Genomic DNA, 23,989 nt, shown 5'->3' with positions numbered 1-23,989 from the left:
CATTTTTATGACATGAAGGATGAATCCACCTGAGCCCGACATTGCCATTGTGGGGTGCGTCCGGCCAGGAAGCACCTGTTTCAGATAACCTAAGCAAGAAGTTGCAGGGGTGGGGACTCGAAAGGCGCACCTGGTAGCGTCGTAGCCAACCCTCTGTTACGCTAGGGAATAGGTACTGTGGTTGATTCCGTAGCTTGGCTTGCAGGTCAGCTACAACCTGGACATAGGGACTGTGGACTACGATGGACGCTGATCCAGCGAGGTATGGATATAGGCGTTCGATAATGACCATCGGGTCATACTCTGAAGCGATGATTAGACTGTTGAATTCGCCTGCGAAAAGGTCCTCTCGTGTGTTGTTTAACAGATCATTAATGGCCTTGCGCTTCTTTAGTCTCGACTTCTGTCGCTCAGATCGAATCTCTTCGGACGGTAGCTCTGACGGGGGTACGACTGTGGAAAGTATGTAAAGAAGACGTCGGGATACCAGTGGAGCGAAGGCCTACTTGGTGTATAGTCTTTTTGGGAGGTCGCCCAATTGAGAGAAGCGAGAGGTTTCGTCACATTTTGGTCAAAGTTCATCTGGGTGAAGACAGGGAAAGCTGGAGGGGATTCAGTGTCGCAGATAGCCAGTAGACGACCTTCCCCTGTTTCCAAAAGTCCGAGGTCAACTTGGGTGGAGGGGAGCACAGAGCACAGGCACGCACCTCCCAGCCTGGTCAAGACACCAGCAGCAATCAGCCCAGACGCATCGTCGACCACAAGGTACCGTCCCCCAGGCCTAACATTAGCCAGGTTGAGGATTTGGGACAAGGTATCCATACGGATATCTCGTATCCTGAACTGGTCCTTTTCAAACCAGTACTCGCAGACGTTGAACAGTGTTGGCTCGACGGTGGTGAAGCATTTCGAGTATCTGATCGAGGGAGATTAACTCGGGTTGACAATACCTAAAGTCGTGGGTTTTACTTTGCTTCTTTCCTCTTGAGATATTTCTCTTTGCTGTATTCTGTTTTGAGGTTGAAGTTTGCGTGGTTTTCGATTTGCTTTTGAATGATGTCCTGTGCGGGGCATTAGAGGAGAAACAGTGGATAGGGATTAATACACACAGAGGAATGGGCTCCCGACTGTTTTAACGCTTTTATCTCCTCCACAGTAAGCGGTTGGACGAACTCTCCGTCGTTGATGAGTTCGTTGGTTGCATCGGTATCCTCTGGTGGAAGTGCTTCAGCGCTTGGGCTGGATCTCCTGCCAACTTCACATACCAACTTCCTGCCAAGTTTTTGGTGGTAGAATCTTAAGCTTTTTCGAGATTATCTCATAGTTCAATCCATATGGATGGCCTATTAGTTCATTGGCATGAAAGGCGCCAAATTTGTTGATCGTTACTGTACTAGAGTGCGGTCAGTACCTTTACAGGGTTTACGAGGGGGGACATACGTATTCTTTTCTACCTTAACGCTCCTGAGGTCGTTGTTGGGTAGTCTGACGAGGATTGTGTTGCCGTGCTGGATCGTAGGTCGTGGTGAAGTTTCGGTCATTCTGAGTTCGAGAAAGAAGGAAATCTCCAAATTTGTCCCACAGTCCCTGACCCCGATCTCTGCTCTGATCCTTGCTCATCATATATCCCCCGACCCGCCACAACCCACTCATCGGCTGCGTTTTCTTTGATCGCCATGCCCAACGACGCGGAGACTCTGGATTCAATACTTGGCAAGGTGCAGAAGGGGTCGTCACTGCTTCCAGACGAGCTTAGGACGGTGGTCGATGCGTTCACCTCCGAGCAGGAGCAATCCAAAGCGTACCTTACGCTCTCCCTTCTCTGGCAAAATGCTGGGAAAGGAGAAGGGACGACGTCTATCGAGAGCCTGACAGAGAAGTTTCACAAAATTACTATGGACTACTTATCGGAAACCAGCGAGCAGGCGCTTATTCGAGGGATAACATTCCTGACAGCACTATATCGGGTCGATGTTGAAGCCGCCTCCGCTATATTCACCATCGAAGGCACTCTGGAAAACATCATGGACAGCGTGGAGCTTTCGCCTTCAGTAGAGCTTTCTCTCGCAGTCGCCAGGCTCCTTGCCGAAGCCAGCGGGCATAAGAAATCCCGCGCAACACTGACCTCCGGTGTCAGGACATGGTTGGACGTCCAGTCATCGAAACAAACAAGTTCGGAATTGGCGGCAGCTTCCATCGTCGCCCTCGTGAAGCTGTGGCATGGAGCTAGCTCGGATAGTCCCAACGACAGTGTGTCAGAGGCGACCCCGGGCATCGATGTCAACCGACTGACAACCCAACTCAAGACCGTGGTCATCGATTCATCCGACCAGTCGACCCTCGCTGAGGCTGTGGAAGGTCTGGCCTACCTCACTACGAAACCTTCAATCAAGGAGTATCTCTCGAAGGACGCCGCCTTCCTGAAGCGTCTCATTGAAACCATCCCAATACGAAAGGCTTCCTGGAACAATTCCCCCTCACCAGTCAACTCCGCTCTACTCTATGGGATCGTCACAATCATTCATAACCTTTCGAGATATCAACCGATTCTCAGCGACGAGCAGAGACAGATTGAGAAACTCAAGAAGATGGCCAGTGCAGCACAAGGATCTCAACCGCAGCCTGACGAAGATTCCAAGCTCGATGCCAACGACTACGTTAAAGCAAGAATTCAACGCCTCATCAACGCCAATGTCTTACCAGCTCTGTCAGTAGTAGCTCTTTTGAGCGATAGTCAGGCCATCCAGCGCAACGTCGGGAAGATTCTTTTGAGTATTGTGGAAGAGAAGGAGGTGCGGGGGAGGGTGTTACAGAGTGGAGGATCCAAGGCGTTGCGTCATATCATTAAACGCCTAGCCCCAGAGGTCGATAAAACCAAGGACTGGACTTCAGGCCCAGTTGACCTGGAGCCCATCCAAGCTCTCGCTAAACTCACCATCACATCACCTCCAATACACGTCTACGGACCTGACGTTGGAGCCATCTGCGACGCTATCCGGCCTTTATCGCTTCTCGTCCTCCACCAATCTGCCAACTCGTTGCAACAATTCGAAGGCATGATGGCCTTGACGAACCTAGCCTCCCATGGCCCAGATGTGGCCAGCCGCATTGCAAGTGTTGACGGTTTGCTGAACAAAGTGGAACTGTTGCTATTGGAAGACCACACCCTTGTCTGCAGAGCCTCGATGGAACTCATCTGCAATCTCGTGTCTGGTTCAGAAGCCGCCTTTACGAGGTATGCAGGTGACGGGAAAGGCAAAGCTCCGAAGTCGAAGATACACGTCGTCCTCGCACTTTGCGACGTCGACGACGTCCCGACACGCTTGGCGGCTTCAGGGACCCTCGCTATCCTGGCCTCCTCGCCGCCGGTATGCTATGCTCTCTTCGATCTCCAATTGGAGAAGGGGAGATTCCTGTCCATCATCATCGCTTTATTGTCTCCAATATCCCAAGATAATACAAATCCCAAAGAAGACAAGAACTTAATACATCGGGCAGCAGTATGTGTTCAGAGCTTCGTCTCTCACCTCGATTCTTCGCAACTGGAATCTATCAAGAAGCTGGTCGACTTTTCGAAACTGCGGGATACGATGGTGGAGTTGATCAAGCGGTCGAAGTCTGTAGATTTGGGTGAGGCCCTTGCACCGCTGGCAGAGGCTACACGGGTAGTATTAGAGGCGTCAAAGTAAACCCTGCGCATGCAGTACAGATGATGTACCCCGAGTCGTAGTAGTAATAGACAATGTACATATCTTGCCAATAAGTTCGTCCCCATCACCCCTATTGATTCATCGGCAAATCCCGGTGGCGCTGACCAATTAACTAATGGCGCCGAATGGGGCACAGCATGTACCGTCACAGCAATCAATTGTGGTAGGCCGTTGCTGCGATTGAGCTTGATCTTATACCACGACAGACTCTGGGTTTCTGGATACCCGAGAGAAAGGATAGTCGAAACCACTATATAGAGGCCTAAACACAATGGTGAGCAACCCCATCTACATCATTAATGCGCAGTGACTGAATGGAGAGGGTAGGCACCGTCGAAAAAGGCGGGCAAGAAGGTTACCCCGAAGAAGGCAGCAGGCAACAATGCGAAATCCAAGGTGGCCAAGGTAAGGAAACGGTTTATTTCAATGAATTCTACATGCTTATCATTATTTACAGGCCGATTGGAAGGAAGGTTTCAAGAAGAAGCAAGTCGGTGTTACGGATATGACGTTGCTGACGACTATAAGCAATGAGAGTATCAATGAGAATCTGCAGAAGCGATGGACCAATGGCGAAATATACACTTACATTGGAGCTGTGCTAATCTCAGTGAACCCATTCCGAGGTGAGTATCCAACCATTCTATAGTAAACGACGCCCTGATCCCCGCATAGATCTTGGGATTTACACGGATGAGGTGTTGCAAAGATATCGAGGCAAGAATCGGCTGGAAGTACCGCCACACGTCTTCAGTATTGCAGAAAGCGCGTACTACAACATGAACGCGTACCACGAGAATCAATGTGTCATCATCTCAGGCGAATCTGGAGCTGGAAAGACCGAAGCTGCCAAGCAGATAATGCAATACATCGCTGCAGTTTCCGGAGGACAGGATAGTGGGATCCAGGAAATTAAGGACATGGTGTTGGCCACAAACCCGCTGCTCGAGAGTTTCGGTTGTGCCAAAACATTGCGTAATAACAACTCCAGTCGACATGTAAGTTCAGAACCTTGCGGGCAAACTCCAGCGTTGACGTCGTTGTACAGGGAAAGTATCTCGAAATCATGTTCAATGATCGCGGAGAACCCGTTGGTGCCCAGATCACCAATTACCTCCTCGAAAAGGGTCGTGTCGTGGGCCAAATCGAGAACGAGCGAAACTTCCACATATTCTACCAATTCACTAAAGCTGCGAGCGACGAGCAACGAGGTGCGTCTCTTTTCCCAGTATTTACAGAGCAGAAGTAATGACAGACGTTCTCAGAGGCCTTTGGTCTCCAAGGACCGGATGCGTATGCATACACTAGCATGAGCAATTGCCTTGATGTCCAGGACATTGACGATACCAGGGATTTCGAAGGGACCATTGTGAGTGAAATCCCCTTCGCTAGGAGGATCTTCCAGTACTTATTGAGCAGAACGCCATGCAAATCATCGGCCTTTCACCTGAGGAACAAAACGAAATCTTCAAGATGCTTGCGACTATCCTTTGGCTAGGCAACGTGCAGTTCGACGAGAATGAGGAAGGCAATTCCGTCATCTCGGACACTGGAGTCACGGATTTCGTGGCCTACCTCATGGAGGTTGATGCGGCGACTGTCCAAAAGGCCCTTACGACCAGGGTCATGGAGACAACCCGAGGTGGTCGCCGTGGATCAGTATACGATGTCCCTCTCAATCCATCACAGGCCACCTCAGGCCGAGATGCCCTGTCCAAGGCTATCTATAACAACCTCTTCGAGTGGATTGTAGCCAAAATCAACGTTTCGTTAAAGACACGTTCGGCTTATTCTCATATCATTGGTATCTTGGTGAGTGGGCATATATGTCACTAGTTCAAGGGGAAGCTAACAAATGGATAGGATATCTTCGGTTTCGAAATCTTCGAGGTAATGGAGCTTACTCTTTGCTCTTATTGTCCATTAACCCGCTTGACTCCAGGACAACTCCTTTGAGCAACTGTGTATCAACTACGTCAATGAAAAGCTGCAGCAGATCTTCATTGAGTTGACCCTCAAGACCGAACAGGAAGAATATGTCCGAGAGCAGATCAAATGGACACCAATCAAATTCTTCAACAACAAGGTTGTCTGCGACCTAATCGAAGAGCGCCGTCCACCAGGAATATTTGCTGCCCTCAATGATGCTTGTGCAACCGCCCACGCCGATCCCACCGCTGCCGACAACAGCTTTATCCAACGAAGCGCTGGCCTTTCATCCAATGGTCACTTCGAGTCTCGTGGAGCTCAGTTCTTGGTCCGACACTACGCTGGCGATGTCATGTACAACGTTGCTGGAATGACCGATAAGAACAAGGACTCGCTCATTAAAGATCTTCTGGACTTGATTGGCACTAGCGGCAACGCCTTCCTCCAAAACCTGTTCCCGGATCGTCCTGACCCCAATAGCAAGAAGCGCCCACCTACAGCCAGCGACAGAATCAAGGTGATCCAGTCATTTTACAATCAAACATATGGATTCTGACGACGCCTTTCCAGCAATCTGCAGGGGCCTTGGTGGACAAGCTGATGAAATCGCAACCCTCCTATATTCGAACCATCAAGCCCAACGGAAATCGCAGTCCGTCTGAATATGATACCAAGGCCATTCTACATCAGATCAAATATCTCGGTCTACAGGAGAACATTCGAGTTAGGCGTGCTGGTTTTGCATACCGAAATACCTTCGAGAAAATGGTGGAACGATTCTATCTGCTCTCCCCCAAGACATCCTACGCTGGTGAATACATCTGGACGGGAGATGCCAAGTCTGGTTGCGAGCAAATCTTGAAGGACACTGGAATTGCTAAAGATGAATGGCAAATGGGTGTCACGAAGGCCTTTATCAAGAACCCAGAGACCGTGAGTGGACTTGCTCAGACAGTGAACGATTGTTGCTGACTATTCGCAGTTATTCGCACTGGAGACCATGCGGGATCGTTATTGGCACAACATGGCCGCACGTATCCAGAGAGCATTCAGAAACTATATGCGGTACAAACATGAATGTGCTCGTAGAATTCAGCGCTTCTGGAAGAACAACAAGGAGGCATTGGTTTACGCTCAGGTTCGGGACTATGGTCATCAACTCCTTGCCGGCCGCAAGGAAAGGAGGCGCTTCAGTCTTTTGAGTTATCGTCGATTCATGGGTGATTACCTCGACATCAGCGGAAAGAGCTCCCTCGGCGAGGAGATCGGGGAAGCATGTAGCCTTGGCCGTAAGTCGCTTTGTCCTCTGAATGGCGATGATGTTCTCACCAGAGAATAGGAGATGAACCTGTCAAATTCAGTGCGAGCGCTCGGCTGTTGGTTTCCAAGCTCGGAAGGTCCAGTAAACCTAGTCCTCGGTACATCGTTTTGGTAAGGGTTTTGCGACATTCTCATAAATCACATTCTCATATACTCTCGCAGACGCCAAAAGCGGTTTATATTGTCATTGTCACGGCAAAGGATGGCCAAGCAATGTTCAGTCTGGAGCGCAAGATTGCTCTTGTCACCATAAAGTCCATTCAAATGTCTACTCTACGAGATGACTGGTTTGTAAGTGTATTCCAGAACCCTCAGCTGAACGTTCACTCTTAATCTTGTCAAGACACTGAACCTTGGACCCACTGAAGAGGGCGATCCAGTTCTTAGCTGCTACTTCAAGACCGAGTTCGTGACACATCTCATGCAGTTGACTCAGGCTGGAATCAACTTCAACATCGCACCGACGTACGCTGGTTTCCGATTCACACCGACTGATTTCTGACCGACTGGCGCTTAGTATCGAATACACCAAGAAGAAGGAGAAGAAGGCACAGATCAAGTTCGTCAAGGATGAGACAATTCCCAAAGATGACGTCTACAAGAGTCACACCGTCCATGTACCTTCAGGGGAACCTGCGGATAGTGTCTCAAGACCGCCTGCTAAGCGGAAAGCAGGAGTTGTCCGTCCGATCACCCAAGGGAAACTCCTTCGTGCTGGAGGACCATCGGTATGTCGTAGAAACCATTGCTAAATGATCGAATGTAACGTCCGTTTCAGAAACCGAACAATTCGAGGCCACGACCCACAGCACAACCACTTCCGGGTCAGTCAAAGCCTGCCGTTGCTACACCAAGTGTTGTGTCTACGCCAGCAGCAGCAGCTGTTGTCTCTAAACCGAAACCCGCCGCCTCCACTCCTGCTGCCGTCCGCGCTCCTGCAGTGACGCCAGCAGCTCGGTCAGTACCACCTCCCCCACCCCCACCGCCTCCAGCCCGAGCCGAACCGGAGAAAGAAATGTATCGCGCCAAGTTCGATTTCCAGGGCCAAGAGGGCGAGATGAGCCTGACGAAAGACGACGAAGTCGAGCTGATCGAGAAGGACGAAAACGGATGGTGGCTGGTGAAGAAGGACGGAGTAGAAGCTTGGGCACCGTACAACTACCTTGAACGTATTGCTCCCAAGGCTGCTCCTGCGCCGCCGCCTCCTCCAGCACGTCCTCGTCCTACATCCACAGTACCGAAGCCCCCCCTTTCTTCGACCACGGCAGATGCATCGGCGAAACCAGTGGCTGTTTTCCCAGGAATGGGTGCGAGCAACGGCGGTCCCACCCCTTGGAAGAAATCGGCAGCTACGACCGACTCTACCCCGAATTCATCGCGTCCAGGAAGCGCGGCTGCCAAGGTGCCTCCACCTGTAGCAGCGAAGCCGAAGCCGCCCGTGGTTGCCCCCAAGCCTGGGGTGCCCAAACCTGGCGGCAAGCCTGCTCTGCCTACCACTGCCCGGCCAGCTCCATCTGGAGGCGGCGCAGCTGCCGGACGTCTCGGTGGGGGAGGTGGTGGTCCTGGCCAACTCGACCTTGCTGCAGCAGTAAGTTGTTTTTCTAACTTCCTTTACTGCCGAATCCGACTGCTAACCTGGAACCTCTCTAGCTGGCTAAGCGTGCCCAGCGCATCGCAGACGAAGATTGATGAAGCAGCAGGATGTTCTCTCCATCTTGCCCTTATCTTCCCTCTAGTTCATTTCATTGCAGTAATGTGCCATACATACATATGGTGGACGGACAAACAATTTAGATACGGATTAAATGTAAAATCCTCGGAATATAATGTCAAACGGTTGGTATCCTTGTGCTGTAGACGGGGAAGTCGCTCGTGATTCCAGGAAATGGTGAAGGCGGGGTATGCAATTAGGTCCGGGGAAGTAAGGAATTACATAGGAATGAGGTTTTGAATGAGTGGGCGTTAGGTCGGGATTAATCGACCTCGCTTATCCGTATTGGTGGTGCATTGGAGTTGTTAAATATGTTGGTATTGAAGAACGGTGAGTCGTTATCGGAAGGGTCGTCATCGTGGTCATCATCGTCGTCGTAGTTGGTCGAGGTAAAGGACATGTCTCCTTGCGATACCGAATCGAGGTCAGAGTGGTCGTCGGTTTCATCCCCCAACTTGTTTGATCTATGCCATGACTGTACTTCCTCTGCAGTCAGCACCTTTGCACTCGGTTCTGCAAAGTCTTCAACCTTCTTCTCAAGGGCTGCTCTCCCGGATGTCAGCAGCCCCTCGATCATAGCCTTGACCCGCTTGTAAATCTCATCTCCGTTGCCTTGAGTGACATCTTCCAGCTCCGAATCGTCAGAGTCATCCTCTTCTTCCTGCTGTTCTTCCGCAGACCACGATGATTTGGCCATGCGGTAGGCTCCAGGCGGAAGGACCAGTCGAGATTCACGTAGTTTCCGGCGCAGGTCTCTAATCTCCTTGGCCTGGCGATTTTTGGTAGCTTCGAGGGATGCATTAATAGTGAGAAGCGAACGGTTGCTAATTTCTAGATCTGCAATCTACTCTGTCCGGTCAGTTATCACATCTTGCCCTTCCGAAGAGGTACTCACCTTTCGATTAGATTTAGCCTCTGCCCTAACCTGATGATGCTCGTCGACTTCCGGACTCTGAGGCTGATCGTCGGATAGGTTAACGCTGGCCGATGATCCATGTCGTTGATGCTGAGGCGAGCCTGTACCCATAGATGGCGGGAGCTCCGTGGCACCACTATCTCTTCTGTCGTCTGTGCGCGAGGTCGATGCGACGGAAATGGACGATCTCGAAGAGAAGGATACTGCTGAGATAGGAGGGGAAGCGGGGACCGGAGGCGATATCACGTTTGCTGCATTAAAGTCGACCCTTGCTGTGCTATTGAATCTAGGTCGACTGGGTTTTGGACTTGTATTGGGCTGCAAGTCGCTAGCAGCAGATGAGACTGGAGGGGTATAGGCATGGTGTGGTGGACTTGGTCGCATTTGGCCATAGCGATGTGGATTTGCTGCAGGAACAGCTGTTGTAATTGGGTAGAACTGTTGTGGTGGTGCATTGGTCGTCGAGGAGAGATTGGAAGCGGAGGACGGGGATCGTAAGCGAAGCGGTGGCCCTGGTGCTGCTGTCGGTGATAGAGGTGAATTCTCGGCCGTCTTGCTAATATTCGAAACTTTTGAACGTATACGCAGAGACTGGGTAGGTGATGTATTGGGTGTCGTAGCTTGCTCTAAAACACAGGTCAATTTCAGTTTCAGGGATCCAATTTAGGGAGACGCACTTAGTGACGAGAAAGACACTGCATGATGCAGCTGGGACCCGCTTCCTTCGCGGGGCCGCATAGGGCTTGGTCGTCCCACTTCTGAGCCTCCGGCCAATGAGCGAGTTCGTGTTTCAGGCGTTCCAGGCGCAGAGACCGGTGTCTGTGGTCGTCCATTGGGTCTCGATACATTCGATGCAGCTACCCTGGGCGTGAATGTAGGCGACAGGGTCCCATTCTGAGCCCGCGTAAACTTTGTGGGAGAGCCAGCTCTCGGTGTTGCTGTCGGTGTATCTGGTTAAAAGTGGTCACAGTTGGAATCGCGTCCCCCGTCACTCCAGACAAGAATGGATTGGGCTCTCACTCGACACGACACTTGGTGACCTGCGGATGACATTCGCACTGCTGTTGACCTTTGCCTTTGGCTTAAATGCGCTTGATACGACTGAAGAGCCGTTAGATGATTGAGAGAATTTCACGGGCGACGGTGGTCGTGGCGAGTTGGTTCTTGATGGTGGTCGTGAAGAGACAACGGTCGCAGTGCTGCTGACCTTTGCCGTTATCTACAGAACCTGGTTTAGACATTCATGGTCGCGGTTGTGGAAAGAATACAGACCTTTCTTGGTGCAGGATTCATGGTCGTGAATTATAGGAAGACATTCAGGAAGCTTGTCGGGTTGAGCAAGACCGACTTGGTCGTGACGGGTGTCGGTCGCAATGTCTGATCGGTGAATGCCGTGAATAAACAAGTCATTAGATTTTGTCTATTCCATTCTACTAATGACCGCGTTTCGCCAATACATCCTCCACTACTTTTTCAATTAATCCCCGGATACCATCGTCGCTATCCCCACCGCCGAGGGCTGCGACAACGCTCTTGCGCACATATTTGCCCACCATATCGACCTCAATATTGACCTTGGCGCCAACCGGCTTCTTGCTCAGCGTGATCATTTCCTGGGTGTGTTTGATGAGCATTACGCTGAACTGGCGTTTGGCATCGTCCACGCCGGTTATCGTCAGAGACGTGCCGTCAATGGCGATGTATCCTTTGGTGATGATATAGGGAAGCAACGAGGGTCGTTCAGGGGTAGGCTCAGGCAATTGGAAGGTCAGGCGAAGTGATTCGCCGTCAGGGACTCGCTCTACGATGGTCGCTGTGTCGTCCACATGGGCCTGGGTGATATGAGCTCTATGATCACCTCACAGTCAAAGCAAAGGACCTTACCTGGACGAAATGGCCACCGAAACGGACATGGGCACCCATGGCACGTTCGAGGTTGACCTGGTCGCCAACCTTGAGTTCCCCTGAACAAAAGATATATGAGATCAACAAGCGCCTTGAGAATGGACGAACATACCGAGATCGGTTCTATCAAGGGTCTCATTTGCCAACCAGACGGTAAACCATCCTCCTTGCTCTTCCTTGTTGAACTCGACGACAGTGAGGCAAGCGCCGTTCACGGCAATCGAGTCACCGATATTGCAATCCCCGAGAATTGGCGCCGACTCTGCAATGGTCAGGGTGCATCCTCCTGAGTCTGTCACGATGGACGAGACTCTTCCAATACGTTCGATCTTGGATCAGCAACCATTAGCTGGAGAAAACTAAACGATAAAAAGGTCGCACCAGCCCGGTGAACATGTTCGCGCTCAAGGGGTACTTCGGTTATCTCGGACCGGCAAGGCCACAGTAAGGGAGCCAAACATGGCCAAGCAAAGAGCCTCCTCGTCCTCCTCACTGTCACGAACGACGACCTCGACGTGTTCTCCACAACGATGGCTACCCCAAACCACAAAATTCCTCCCACTCATGAAAAGACTTTGCTTCAGTCATATGCAAGTACGTACAACTGACGTTTTCATTGGCTAAATAACTGACGGCTATGACATAGCTCTTCCGCCGCGTACACGAATGAAAATAGCCCTTGCAATGTGTGCAGTGGGTGGTATAGGCCTGGTGGTTTCCGACTACCTCGAGAAGAAGCTCCCTCCTCCTGAAAAGTCCAGTCAAAAGTAGAGAATATGCATACTTTCATCAGAAGAATACGGGGTATCGTGAACGCGTCTACCAACCCTGAGTCCTGCTCGAGTTGGTTGGGATTTGTCGACCGCTCATAGTCCTTCCAAGCGCCATTTGGGCATGTGCAACATAATCCATCGCTGGCTCGGCTGCTGAATACAAGGATTAGCGCCTAACTCGTATTTCGGTTGAACCAAGCTCACTTTTCCTCTCCGCTACAACATGACTTCCCTTTCCCATGGCAGACTCCAAACTCCCAAAGCTTGGGTACCGGTGTCCATTCTCACTTGCCAACCTGACCTCCCACGTCCTCCGCTTCCAATCCGGACTCCTTACGAACGTCTCCTCGCCTCCGCCCTTGTTCTTATAACGCGAACCGCAGAATACATCTTTGACAAACCCCCACCAATTATCGAAGAACGTGATGAGAATGACTACGATGGCAATGAACGTGACGCAGATGATGGAGATACCGATGACTTTCCATTGGGTTAGTTCGCCTGGCGGTGTGGAAGGTGCTTCTTCGATGGCGGAAGTGACCCCCACCGTCGGTGTACTGCTGGAGCTGGAAGAGACGTCGGTCTCGCTGGTCGCGGAGCCTATCGTGGAATGGACCTGTCTTGTCGTTGGCGTGTGGTGTGCGGAGCTGGATGTGGTTGACTCTGACGGCTCAGGCAGTGAGGAGGTCGGCGCCGCGTGGGTCCCCAACGAGGGAACCGACAATTCCAATAGCCCAGAGTGACTGGCCGAAGTGGAGGGACTGGGCGTGCTGTCTAATGTCGCCAGAACAGCTGCATCCGTCCCTACGTTGAGGATACCCAATAAATCGCGACGAAATGCGTGCTGCACCGGAAAACACGAGACGCTTGTTGCGACTATCGCCACAACACTGGTGAGCTTCATGGGGCTTCGCTTCTCTGTGGTTTTCACGTCGCTCAGCGACCAGCGTGGAAGAGAAGAAAGACTGATGTCATCCGGAGCGAAGGAAGCAAAAGGGATATAGACATTACGATCGACCACTCGCCACCAAATAATACACGGAAACTCGAAACCAAACATGGAACTACTCAGTACCAGAGCACGACCCAGAACCGGAAACATCACCCGCCAAAGAAGAAAATGAATCCCAATCGGCGCTTCGTCGACAAATATTTCTGAAAAATCCACCTGACTTGCTCAACAACTCGCGCGGAGTATCAAACTCAACGACCTTGCCATCATCGAGCACCAAAATCCTGTCGTAGTCGATCACGGTCTTGAGCCGGTGGGCGATGGTGATAACAATGGCGCCCGCCGTTTCCTCTCGAATAGTCTTTTGAATCTAGACCACAACCCCTTTCAGAGTTGTACATCGATATGCATGGCCAAAAAGCACGTACCTTGTCATCTAGCTCCATGTCGATTTGCGATGTAGCCTCATCCATGATGATAATGTTGGTGCCGCGAAGAATGGCCCGGGCTAACGCAAGCAACTGCTTCTCTCCTGCGCTCATCGAGTTCTGGTTAACAGCCATGTCGAGCAAGCTGGACTCCTCGGTGGTCGGGGTATGTGCAAAGTGTGAGGTCAAATGGCATCTATCCAGAACGGTCTGGCATTCCTCCGTAGTATATTTCTGCAAAGGATCGAGGTTGCTGCGGATGGTACCAGAGAAGAGCGAGACGTCTTGGCTGATGACGGTCTGCCGGAGCCGATGTGTTAGCGTCCGCTCCGTGAGGGAAAGGAGACTCGTGCTTACAAGTCGCGTTCGAAGGTCCTCTAAGCCCAGCTTGGAGATGTCTATACCATCGATACTGGATTTCTGTGAGGCAGGCGACGCAGTCGTAGGGCCAATGCACTTACATGATTGAACCAGACGTAGGCTCCAACATGCGAAGGAGCGCCAGTACCAGAGTGGACTTTCCGGAACCCGTTCGTCCCACCTGTGTCGTGCTCAGAGGTCAACATGTCCCTGATATTCTCGACAGCACCACTTACCACCCCAATCTTCTCTCCAGGATTGATGGTAAACGAGATTTCCTTCAACACAGCCGGAAGGTGCTCTTCGTACTTCACGACCAGATTTTCAACTCTCAAGTCACCGCTCGTAGACGGCCAATACGCAGGCGGTCTGAAGTCTGGGTTGATAGCAGGCGCTTCCTGCGGGACCTCCAGATACTCTACGACGCGCTCGACGCTGTTGAAGTCCAGTTCCATTTGGGCCATGACACTGACGAGGGTACGATTTGCGGATGCAAATATGCCTGCCTGGACCATGACAATGGCAGCGGATCCATTACTGACACCTTGCAGGAGAGCAAAGGTGGTTGCAGAGGCCACCACAAGGGCGCTGAGACCTGTAAGCAGATTATCAGCAATTGATCTTTTGGGAGACCACTGTTAGGTTCACATTCGTAGCGCCAGCTTAGCCAGTTTTGGATAAGCCACTAAAACACGTCAGCTGTGCTTCGAATGGGCTCGAGTAGAGGATGGACGGCGTACATAGACATGATCATAGCTCTGGAATCTGTCGACCTATACAGCCTGTCAGCAGGAATAATTGTAAACCGGCAAGATTGGGCGAACCTTCTTGTAGAAGTTATTCTGATACCTATCCTCCATGCCAAATGCCCGGATATGGGTGATGCCCCTAAGCAGCTCATCAAAGCCAGCAAACGTCGGAGACAGCGACACTGTCTCCAAACGCCTTAGGTCCCTCGCCGTCTTGACATAGCCCGGTGCGAGCCTCATGTACAACCAAGCAATAAACAAAGCACCAGGGATAAAGGAAGGGATGATCACAAGGATCGTAGCAAAGGACACAAGGAACATAAGCACGCCTTGGATGAAACTCGATCCAGAATGGTAGAGTGCACCGTCTATGGTATTCATGTCATTTGTGAAGCGATTGAGAATTCTTCCCACTGGCGTGGTATCGAAGAACCGCAGTGGTGCTCTTGTCAGCCGGCGAAGAAGAGCAATGAAGAGGGCCCGGGAAGCTTGGAGGCTCGCATAGTAGCCGACTATCATCGAGAACACGGTAGTGAAGGCTCCTGCCGCACCGATGTAGAGGTATACCAATAACCAAGGTTTGACATCGACTTCCGGAGGGGGGAACTCGTCCCAGGGGTACTTCACCTTGGGAAGCTTTATTGAAAGGAAGTGGACCGCAGGCTTGTCTTGATATGCTTCTCCCCAGCGAGCAAGGAAAACCTGGAGGAGACGAGGTTGGGCGAGTCCCATGATGCATAAACAAGTGTGCTGACCTGGCTTGCCACACTGATGAAATGGATCATCAGTGTCAAAAAAATTGTCGCTGCCCAACAGTGATACCCAGCGGCGCGAATGTACGTCAAGTAGGTTTTCCGTGATACTTGCCCTTCTGCTCGGAATTCCTCATCCACCAAGGTACCTTTGCCACGTTGGATATGAAGTCTCGATACCCCGAAGGCTTTCGAATTTGCATCCTTCCCTTCGCTCGACTCGGCCTCCGGGAAGGGCTCCTCTTCAGCCTGGACGATGGTCTTTAGTACATTCTTCGCCTGAAGCTCTGAAATGGTTCCTTGGTGCAGAACCTGTCCTTTCTGTAGCTCAATGAGGTACGATGCGATGGGGAGACAGACGCTGATATGGTGCGTGACGAGTATCATCGTCCTTCCGTGTGCCAGTTCACCTGTGAAGCAGTTGTCGACAATGTGCCGAGCAGTATGCATATCGACTGCCGCAAGGCTGTTGAAAGGGGGGAAATCTGGTTAGGAACGGTCAAGAGCCAAGGTGGTCCAAGACGGAACGTACGGATCATCGAGAAGGATGACCTATTTAAGGTAAGCCGTTAGCTTTGGAAGGATAGATTGGATCGCCACTCACTTTGGCCTGAGAGTAGAGGGCTCTCGCGAGCGCAACTCTAGCCCTTTGCCCGCCTGACAAGGTTATACCTTTCTCGCCGATTTCTGTTGCAAAGTTAGGGGTGCTCATGAAGTAATCCTCTTATTCTCTTCACCTGTCATGTCTCCCGCCGAAAGGATGGATAAATCGGGCTCCAACGCACAAGCGTGAACAACCCGATGATATCGTTCCTCGTCAAAGGGTACAGGCGAACCGAATACGATGTTCTCCTTTATGGTTGCATGTTCTAGCCCTTCAGGTGAATAGGAAAATAAGCGGGAGAATCGTAAAATTAAGGTCACGTTCACCCACATGGATTCTGAGCACAATAAGCCACTTGATGATCAGATTTGTCAATCAGAACCTCTCCCGATATGCAATGCATTTCTATGGCGTTCAGGTAAGTCTCGGAGATTAAAATGAAGGAAGGAGGACTCGAAACTGAGTCGCCCAACCATATCGGAAAAACATGGGCGGAAAACCGAGGCGTACCTCCCAAAAGAGCTTCCAAGAGTGCGCTTTTGCCGGATCCGGTAGCTCCACTGATTATCGTTAGCGCTCCGGCTGGGAATCTGACGTTGAGCGGACCCAATTGGAAACGGGGTGCAGATGAGGTATTGGATCCATCAGGTTGGATCCCGCTCTCCTTCCTCTTTTCCCATTCAAAAACGGCGTCGGAAAACCCGATCTCCTTTGTTGAGGTTGGTTGGACGTTCTGGCCAAAGCATGACGCCCAATCAGGGACTTCGTCTTCCGAGAGAAAGGCTTCGATCCGCTGCATGGAGACACGTGCTGAACGGGGCAAGAGCGACAAGGTGGTTAGTACGCCAAGCATGTTCACACAGAGCCCTACAACGAACCATAGAGCATGGCCCAAATTTGCATGGGAATAGACATAAGGGGACCCTGGATTGAGGAAAACAAGGCGAGTGAAGTGAAGGCTTTTGCTACTGTCAGTTTCTCTCCTGCTACAATAGTATAGCAGAGGAAGCAAGTTAGTGCTGTCGCCGAAGGCATCCATGTCCTGGCGTTCTCCATTCAGAGCTTGTATCTCCCATGTCGGACTATCCGCGCTAGCTTACCAAATGAAGCTCATTACAACAGAAACCAGATTCGTCTTGACCCTCCATCGAAGTTCTTCTTCACGTGTCTTCTCAGTTTTGTCCGACCAGTCGTACTCTTGACGGTGTGTAAGATGTCTGAATGATACCTGAGGTACATCCCCACTTACCCCACCCGTAAAATTTTAAAAACCGGATGTTTTGAAGGAATTCGTTAACGAGTTTCATTCGTTTGTCCATGACTTTGTAAGACGCTCGATGGATCTGAGAGAATGGAGTTGAAGATGAGGAAACAGCGATGCGTGCCCTGGTACGTACCGAGATACCGAATTTTCCCAAAGGAATATTCAATAGGGCGGTCATGATTACCACAACAATCGCCATCAAGGAGCTCCAGCCAAGGACCCTAGGGGCAAGTGCAAGTGCTTAGCAAAGTTTGAACCACCTGACTCGCCTGTAAAGAAACGATACCTGTAAAGGAATACGACTGCTATTCCAAACCGAACTGGTGCGGAGAAGAGAGCGGCAATGTCCCAAAAGCGTTGCGCAATGGCGTACGTATCACCTCTACATGATAAGGCCCGCGAAGTTAGCATCCCAACTTAGTGTTTGTGTGAAGCCTCGCACCTCATCAGGTTTGTGATCTTCCCTAGTTCAGCTTTGCTCTCTTCATCTCCTTCCTTTGTGACATGGCCGCTTATTTCGACCCTCTTCAACGCTTTGTAATGAATGGCACAGAAAAGTTGGCCTCGTGTGCGCTCGTAACATCGTCTTGTATGCCATCCTCGGAACAATTTCATGGAAGCGAGAGCAAGATTGGCGAACAGTGTCATCATGACCCAAAAGAAAGCCTTTTGCCTCGTCTGTGGATCATTTTGCCCAAGTGCTGTCAGGATTTGCTGAAGCGCATACGGTGACACAAAGCCTATAACCAGAGAAATTCAGCGCAACGAAGGTAGCGTGGACGGAGGCAACGAACCTATTACAGCGCCGACCAACTCCAGCGAAATGTCGATGATGAGATCCAGAGAGTTTGAGACAATGAGGAACCGTAAAAGCGAATGATTGGGATGTCTTGGGAATGGTTATATCGGATAATCCACACAGGAACTGGGAACCTACCTCGCACGATACTTCAAACATTTGGCGAAGATGTTCTTGTGCAAAAAGAACGGAGACAGGTTCCATACATCCGATTCTTGTAACGTTCGCTTCGAAGCGACTTTGATGATAGGTTCAACGAAGGAGAATGAACTCCAAGTCCACAGGGTGACATCGTCCTCTGGGCAAGTTAACTCTGACGAAGGGGTCTGTATCGAGTGAGACAAATGGGAAAGGCATCAATATATGCTGCACTAACATCGTGTTTTCCCGCTACGTTGAGACCCGGACGGTATGTTTTGATGGGAAGTGTGCCTGCGACCCAAACGAAGCAGAGGTGGAGAATGAGGAAGCAGGCGTTGCTCGCCAAAGAACGGAAGTTGTCTCTTCCATGCAACGGCCTGTATGCGGAATCCAAGAGTGAAATACAAGCAAGCGAAAGCGCAAATGCGATGAACAGGTATGGAGGAGTGCGCGGAGGTCTCGCCAGAGTAAGTACAGCAATATAAACCTAGACAGTATTAGCGTGGATCGACGAAATTCGGTGAAGGAACGACGTACCCAGGAAACCAAATACGCTGTAGAAGTCAGAATGGCTTCAGGATTGGAAATGTAAATTGCGTGGCCAATACAACCGGCCCACACAGCAGCTTCAATGGAGGATACGAGGCTTAACAGGCGCTGCTGAAGGGTGGTGTCTCTGGGCTCCAAATCGACAGGATCGTGCAAGTCGTCCAGCGTCAAAAAGTTGCGGAACGGCAGGGAAACCGCGTTCCAAGTATTCTTCAGCGGCAAAGGCCATCCAGCATGACAGAGAATTGTAACGAGAAGGTGAAAACCGAGTAAACCACTGGGCGCGAGGCGCAGGGATGCTGACCTGGAAAATGGGAACGTCGCCAGGTTTTCCTGAGCACGAGATGTTGGGCGCTCATGGACGTCTGAAAAGTTAGGGACTCACCACCAAGGCGACCACGACAGAGTCCATGGTCGTTGCGAACGACAACGAGGAGCTCACTCTTTCTCACGTCCAACTTCAGGTAGCGAGATTGTGATGTGCAACGTTTGGTCACGGTATATGTAGTACTAGATGTGTACAGGAAGCGATTGCGAGTACCTAAATACACTAGCTTGCCCGTCGTCTATCACCTTCGAGTTCGGTGCTGTTGGATCTGTTGGATGAAGAGTCAGCGTTTTGTTACGAAAAATCACGGATTTTCGGTGGGGGATCAGGAATATGCATGGTTATAATCTTTTCAAAAGATCGTTCTAATAGGGAACATATAATGGTCATCAGGCTGCTCTACTGCTCACGATGCTCACCTTGTTGTAAATGTTCAGCTCGACATCGCGGCTGTTGTGGTAGGAAGCAAAGGAAAAAATCGAAGGTGCTCGTCTGTTCAGGGCCATCATTGGTCATGTGATCGATGCCCAATCTGGATGACATTGTCCCCCACACCGCATTACATAGTAGTGAACAGCGGCTTTCGACTTGACATCCACCACGGTCTTCTGCACCTTGTAGCTGCGCCATGTCATCTAGAGAGCCTTTGTGGTACTGTCATGAAGTTTGTTCTAGCACATCGTCTTCAAGTTACATCTACTGACTGTGTTCTGCTATCTACAGTGTAATGCTGAAATGAGACCGCTCATGGTACTTCACCTGGCACCTTGTGGAGAAATCTGATCCCAACTCAACGGCACTTAGGTCCCAGACCCAGTCTGTGCATCGTGTCGTGGAAGCTTTGTGGAGAAGGTGGGCTTGGTACCCACAGCGGCTCTAATCGTACTAACTCTGCCCAGATTGAAAACCCTGAAGATGACCCGCGCCAATTTGCGCACGACGTCCCTCACGACCACGGCGGCCATGATCACGAAATGGGAGCACTGGACCTACTCTGTACGTGGTATCCTCAGCCTTCACGTCCCGTACTGACTCCCAATAGTTTCGATCCAATCACTCCTTGATCGTGGAATAAACCCCAATCCTCCTGGCTCTCCTCCCAGACCTCGCCCAGACGGATCACCTTCCGTACGTTGCATCGTATGCATTTTCCGAGCAATACACTCAATAGTTCTGAAGAACCGTCGCTTGTCGTTCCAGTTCGCATCTCGGAACGGCACCACGTCAGTCTCCATCGGCGGCCCTCCGACATTAGGACCACTGGGAACCCCGCCACGAAGGGAGAGTGGCAATGCCGTTCCCACCATGTCAGGGTAAGCCTTTTGGGTTCTGCAGTCTGGTGGAGGTATTCATTGGCTCTCGACAGCTTTCTCAGAGGGCAACCTGGCACTGAACGCACAGAAGGACCGCGAACGATAACGCCCCAAATGATGGCGCAGTACCTTCTTGCGTTACTCGAAAGCCGTGATCCCATGGCTGCGTTAGGCATCATGGGTCCAATGACAGGAATCCCAAGTGGAAGAATGGGTGACTATGTATTCAACCAAGAAGGTATGTTATCGTTGCGGGCTGTTGTCGTTGCTTGTAGTTCACAGGATCCCTTCTAGCTTTGGATGAGATTATTACCCAACTCATGGAGCAGTCCAATGCCCATCGTCCGGTGCCTGCTACCGAAGAAATCATTAATAATCTGCCCCGTGAAGTATTGATTCTTGGATGTAAGTCCCTCTGAACCATTCTGGGTACTTTCAACTCAACAGGGTGCATCAGCCGCTCTACTCTCAGAAGACTGTGCAGTGTGCAAAGAGCAATTCAAGGTAGAGACCGAGGACCCGGAGGAGCAAATTGTCGTGAAGTTACCCTGCAAACACCCATTCCATCAACCGTGTATCATACCATGGCTTAAGTCCAGCGGTACCTGCCCAGTTTGCCGGTTCGTCGTGTCGAATCTTCGTAACATCCTTATAATAAATTATTTTCAGTTACGCTCTCGTGCCCCAACCAAATCAACCCACCTCTCCACGACCCAGTGCATTTCCCACAGGTGCATCGGGGTCATCCTCCAGCCCCGGGCTAAACTCGTCACAATCATCGCCGTCTTCCCGAGACGCACCGTCGCCTTCACCTTCCCAGGAATCACCTCGCCCTGGTGGCGGAGGTTTCCTCCAAAATCTATTCAGCCATCTCACGGGCCCTCTTTCTTCGGGTTCGTCGCCTAGTGCTGGAAGCTCGGGGACCTCCTCTCCTCGCATGTCGTTTGACGGGTCTCCTCGACACCACCGCCGAACAAGCTCTGACATGAATTCATCACCTCGAGGCCCCGACAACCGTCGACGGGGTCACGACAATCTTCCCGGTGGTTGGGAAGATGATCTTGACTAACTTCCTTTCCACTCTTGCTGCTTGAGTTCGTTCATCTGTCTTCTCTTTATATGATGATGATCACTGGGCGTCCTGTATATCACATGTTGACCTTCTCACATCTCAGTCCTGTACGAGCACAGACCTGTATCATATGTATCCTATACGCTGAACTAATATTTCTGAAAAATGTTGCTTTGCAAGAAGGATCTCGTTCCAGACGGTTCAGATAAAGGCGGCGAACTAATATACATGTGGATGCAAGCGGTATCATTTGTATGTCGGCTGGAAGAATTTACATATACGAAGAACTGCTCGGAGAAGCGAATGTGACCTTCTCTCCTGGTCGGCCTTCGGAGAGCAGGACGACAGCCTGAAAGAACCCCGAGATGGTCAATGTCGCGTATAGTGGTGAAAACCGCATTAACTCACATATTTTCCACTGATCTTCCAGCCAGGCTCCGTTTCGTCGAGCTTCTTCGCGATCTCGTCGCCGTTTGGACCCAAGCCCACCACCACATCACTTTTGATGGTCCTCATGCTCACCACTCTCGGAGCGCCGGGGGCGCTTGCCATGGGGCCGATGGCCTCTTCGAATGGAGTGCTTGCAGGTGCGGCGCAATCATATGTCAGCTTCCGGTGATTGAGATCACCTTTGAAGAAAACAAGGTCGGACTTGGAGAGGTGAAGGAAAAGATCAGGTGCCTCGTTGTGGAGATCCCAGAAGGTATATCCTGTGCACCAGAACGGGTGCTGTTCGTACACCCATTTCCCTTCCCTCTCGTATTGCTAAAGGCAGAACAAGTCCAAATTAGTCGATCCCAAATGAGGGTGCAGAAGATACAGACCTTCCATCGACGACCGAGTCGCCTCAGCGACTCCATCTCTGCGTCCGACGCGTTCGGGAACAAGTTACCATACACCATGGTGTTGAGGAGCCACTCCCAGTCTTTTTTGGTCACATCGGAAACGAACCAAGCAAATCGCTTTCCGTGGAAGTGAATCTTGCTTGCGAGCCCGCTCTGCAGCAAAAAGTCGGCTAGGAAAAAGGGTACACGTGTGGTAAGCATTCCGAAGGGTCTAGGCACTACGTCATAAGCGAAGATCTCACCATATACACAGTCACAATACAATTCAAATCCAGCGTTGTCGAGGACGAAATCAACTCGACCGCCGGTCTTCTCTCGGGTTTCCACCATGACCTCCCAAAGCCGGTTCATGTCGTTACCCAAGATATTCTGCTCGGTGGAGGCAAGGTGCTCCCCTCCGGTCGATTGGAGATTACGGATCTGTTCCTCCGTCATGTTAATCAAAAGGGAAAGATCTGTGGAGTTTCCCCAAAGGCAAACTAGAATTGATGGGTGTTAAAACGGGTGTGGAGTAGCATCGTGTTCGAACACGTACCTTGAGTCAATTCCAAGAACATCAGGCGCTCCGCTTCTAGCTTTTCTTCGGGAGTGGCGTTTTGAGGAAGCTTAAATGGCTCGGCGAAACGCATGGAGAGTTCGAAGACGGCGTCGCAGGACCGGGAGAAGGTATCATTCTGAGGAAGAACATCTCAGTCACACCGTAAAGGGTTCGTGGTGGAATGTGCCAAACCTTTTGTCGATAGAACACATCGTAATCCCGCCAATATTTGCTGATGCTGAAGCATTCGTGAAGGCGGCGGTACTTGTACGCCTCAGCAAATAGCCAGGGGGCGTTCATAAAGTCCTTTCCTGGGGAAAATTTAATATAGCGCCGAGAAAAGGTGGACAAATGGCCATACCTTGGAAATACTTGGCGATTTCTTTGTTCCAAAGGGCAACGTCCGCCTCGCCGTCGTCAATAATGGGCCTCAACTTAGCATTACCGCTGAGGTCGGTCATGAGCTCGCCCATACGCTTGATGCACTCCAGCAGGTCAACAACATAGTCCTCCCGGGATTGGTTGTTGAGCGTGCGGGTCGCATCGTCGATGGCCTTCCCCAAGATAGTGGGAAGACGCGACTGCATGGTAGCATGAGCGAAGGAATATTCGTGGTAGCCTCGGTAGGCTGGCCACGGAGGGTTGTTGGGGTCAATCTATGGAATGAAGTCAGCCACAGTGCTCGTCGAGGAAGGTGAGGCAGGTACCCACCCTGTTGGGCGTTCGTGGCCATGGTGCCCGAATGTCCTTCTTGCTGGGGAGATGCCCGAGGTGAAGCATGACCTTAGGACCAACAGGCTGGGCCTTGGGGTTGCCATCGACGGCGGCGGAGCCATTGGCAGTAGTAGCGCCGACCATTGTGGGATGAAGTAGTGTTGTGTAGTAGAAAAGGTGTAGAAGGAAGGAAAGAGGAAGTTGGGGTCTTCAAACGGCCCACCAGTCTCCTTTTAAACCAAAAAATAGGGATCTTTTTGAGAATTTCGGAACGGCCGTGACAGGCGAAGATCTTTGGAGCGATCCCAGACAGCATG

General features: G+C 51.1%; 6 protein-coding genes across 6 annotated transcripts; 2 read left to right on the top strand and 4 right to left on the bottom strand.

Annotated features, from left to right (window-relative positions):
- Positions 1-80: 80 nt before the first annotated feature.
- CC1G_06560 (eukaryotic translation initiation factor 3 62 kDa subunit) lies at positions 81-1,541 on the bottom strand (the record flags this gene model as incomplete). The annotated part of the gene is made up of 7 exons (XM_001829171.2): positions 81-89; positions 131-453; positions 507-647; positions 708-916; positions 970-1,061; positions 1,110-1,302; positions 1,441-1,541. 7 exons carry the CDS (start codon positions 1,539-1,541, stop codon positions 81-83), a joined length of 1,068 nt encoding a protein of 355 aa, XP_001829223.2.
- Positions 1,542-1,895: 354 nt separating this feature from the next.
- CC1G_13719 (microfilament motor) lies at positions 1,896-8,723 on the top strand (the record flags this gene model as incomplete). Its single annotated transcript, XM_002912141.1, has 18 exons — positions 1,896-3,500; positions 3,847-3,873; positions 4,038-4,115; positions 4,168-4,336; positions 4,386-4,708; positions 4,759-4,921; positions 4,976-5,079; positions 5,184-5,522; positions 5,574-5,600; positions 5,653-6,156; positions 6,210-6,572; positions 6,622-6,928; positions 6,979-7,070; positions 7,122-7,250; positions 7,303-7,424; positions 7,477-7,687; positions 7,738-8,547; positions 8,610-8,723. The coding sequence occupies 18 exons, from the start codon at positions 1,896-1,898 to the stop codon at positions 8,646-8,648; spliced, it is 5,412 nt and encodes a 1,803-aa protein (XP_002912187.1). The 3' UTR covers positions 8,649-8,723.
- A 209-nt stretch (positions 8,724-8,932) lies between these two features.
- On the bottom strand, positions 8,933-11,887 carry CC1G_13718 (riboflavin synthase; the record flags this gene model as incomplete). The annotated part of the gene is made up of 9 exons (XM_002912140.1): positions 8,933-9,439; positions 9,566-10,212; positions 10,264-10,524; positions 10,607-10,687; positions 10,859-10,963; positions 11,097-11,418; positions 11,471-11,550; positions 11,604-11,820; positions 11,873-11,887. 9 exons carry the CDS (start codon positions 11,885-11,887, stop codon positions 8,933-8,935), a joined length of 2,235 nt encoding a protein of 744 aa, XP_002912186.1.
- Positions 11,888-12,086: 199 nt separating this feature from the next.
- CC1G_13717 (ATP-binding cassette transporter) lies at positions 12,087-19,274 on the bottom strand (the record flags this gene model as incomplete). The annotated part of the gene is made up of 27 exons (XM_002912139.1): positions 12,087-12,417; positions 12,469-13,182; positions 13,433-13,586; positions 13,645-13,944; positions 14,002-14,056; positions 14,106-14,185; positions 14,241-14,599; positions 14,653-14,689; positions 14,745-14,777; positions 14,829-15,455; positions 15,509-15,521; positions 15,576-15,971; positions 16,038-16,057; positions 16,110-16,192; positions 16,243-16,374; positions 16,620-16,919; positions 16,988-17,151; positions 17,210-17,306; positions 17,359-17,452; positions 17,507-17,594; positions 17,660-17,755; positions 17,816-18,113; positions 18,168-18,262; positions 18,311-18,498; positions 18,549-18,800; positions 18,851-19,195; positions 19,248-19,274. The coding sequence occupies 27 exons, from the start codon at positions 19,272-19,274 to the stop codon at positions 12,311-12,313; spliced, it is 5,154 nt and encodes a 1,717-aa protein (XP_002912185.1). The 3' UTR covers positions 12,087-12,310.
- Positions 19,275-19,770: 496 nt separating this feature from the next.
- CC1G_06554 (hypothetical protein) lies at positions 19,771-21,572 on the top strand (the record flags this gene model as incomplete). The annotated part of the gene is made up of 10 exons (XM_001829165.2): positions 19,771-19,854; positions 19,914-19,940; positions 19,995-20,042; positions 20,090-20,186; positions 20,233-20,318; positions 20,370-20,503; positions 20,557-20,741; positions 20,798-20,908; positions 20,961-21,123; positions 21,173-21,572. Exons 1-10 carry the CDS (start codon positions 19,819-19,821, stop codon positions 21,570-21,572), a joined length of 1,287 nt encoding a protein of 428 aa, XP_001829217.2. The 5' UTR covers positions 19,771-19,818.
- Positions 21,573-21,846: 274 nt separating this feature from the next.
- Positions 21,847-23,846, bottom strand: CC1G_06553 (DUF89 domain-containing protein; the record flags this gene model as incomplete). Its single annotated transcript, XM_001829164.2, has 8 exons — positions 23,670-23,846; positions 23,320-23,614; positions 23,151-23,269; positions 22,956-23,094; positions 22,663-22,899; positions 22,400-22,590; positions 21,984-22,340; positions 21,847-21,924 (listed from the first exon to the last, which is right to left on the bottom strand). Exons 1-8 carry the CDS (start codon positions 23,814-23,816, stop codon positions 21,847-21,849), a joined length of 1,563 nt encoding a protein of 520 aa, XP_001829216.1. The 5' UTR covers positions 23,817-23,846.
- Between the last annotated feature and the right edge of the window lie 143 nt (positions 23,847-23,989).

This window comes from Coprinopsis cinerea, assembly GCF_000182895.1.
Source record: "Coprinopsis cinerea okayama7#130 chromosome 1 map unlocalized cont3.1, whole genome shotgun sequence".
Lineage (NCBI taxonomy): Eukaryota > Fungi > Basidiomycota > Agaricomycetes > Agaricales > Psathyrellaceae > Coprinopsis > Coprinopsis cinerea.
The sequence above is the reverse complement of the archived record's forward strand: the minus strand, read 5'-3'. Positions and strand labels throughout refer to the sequence as shown.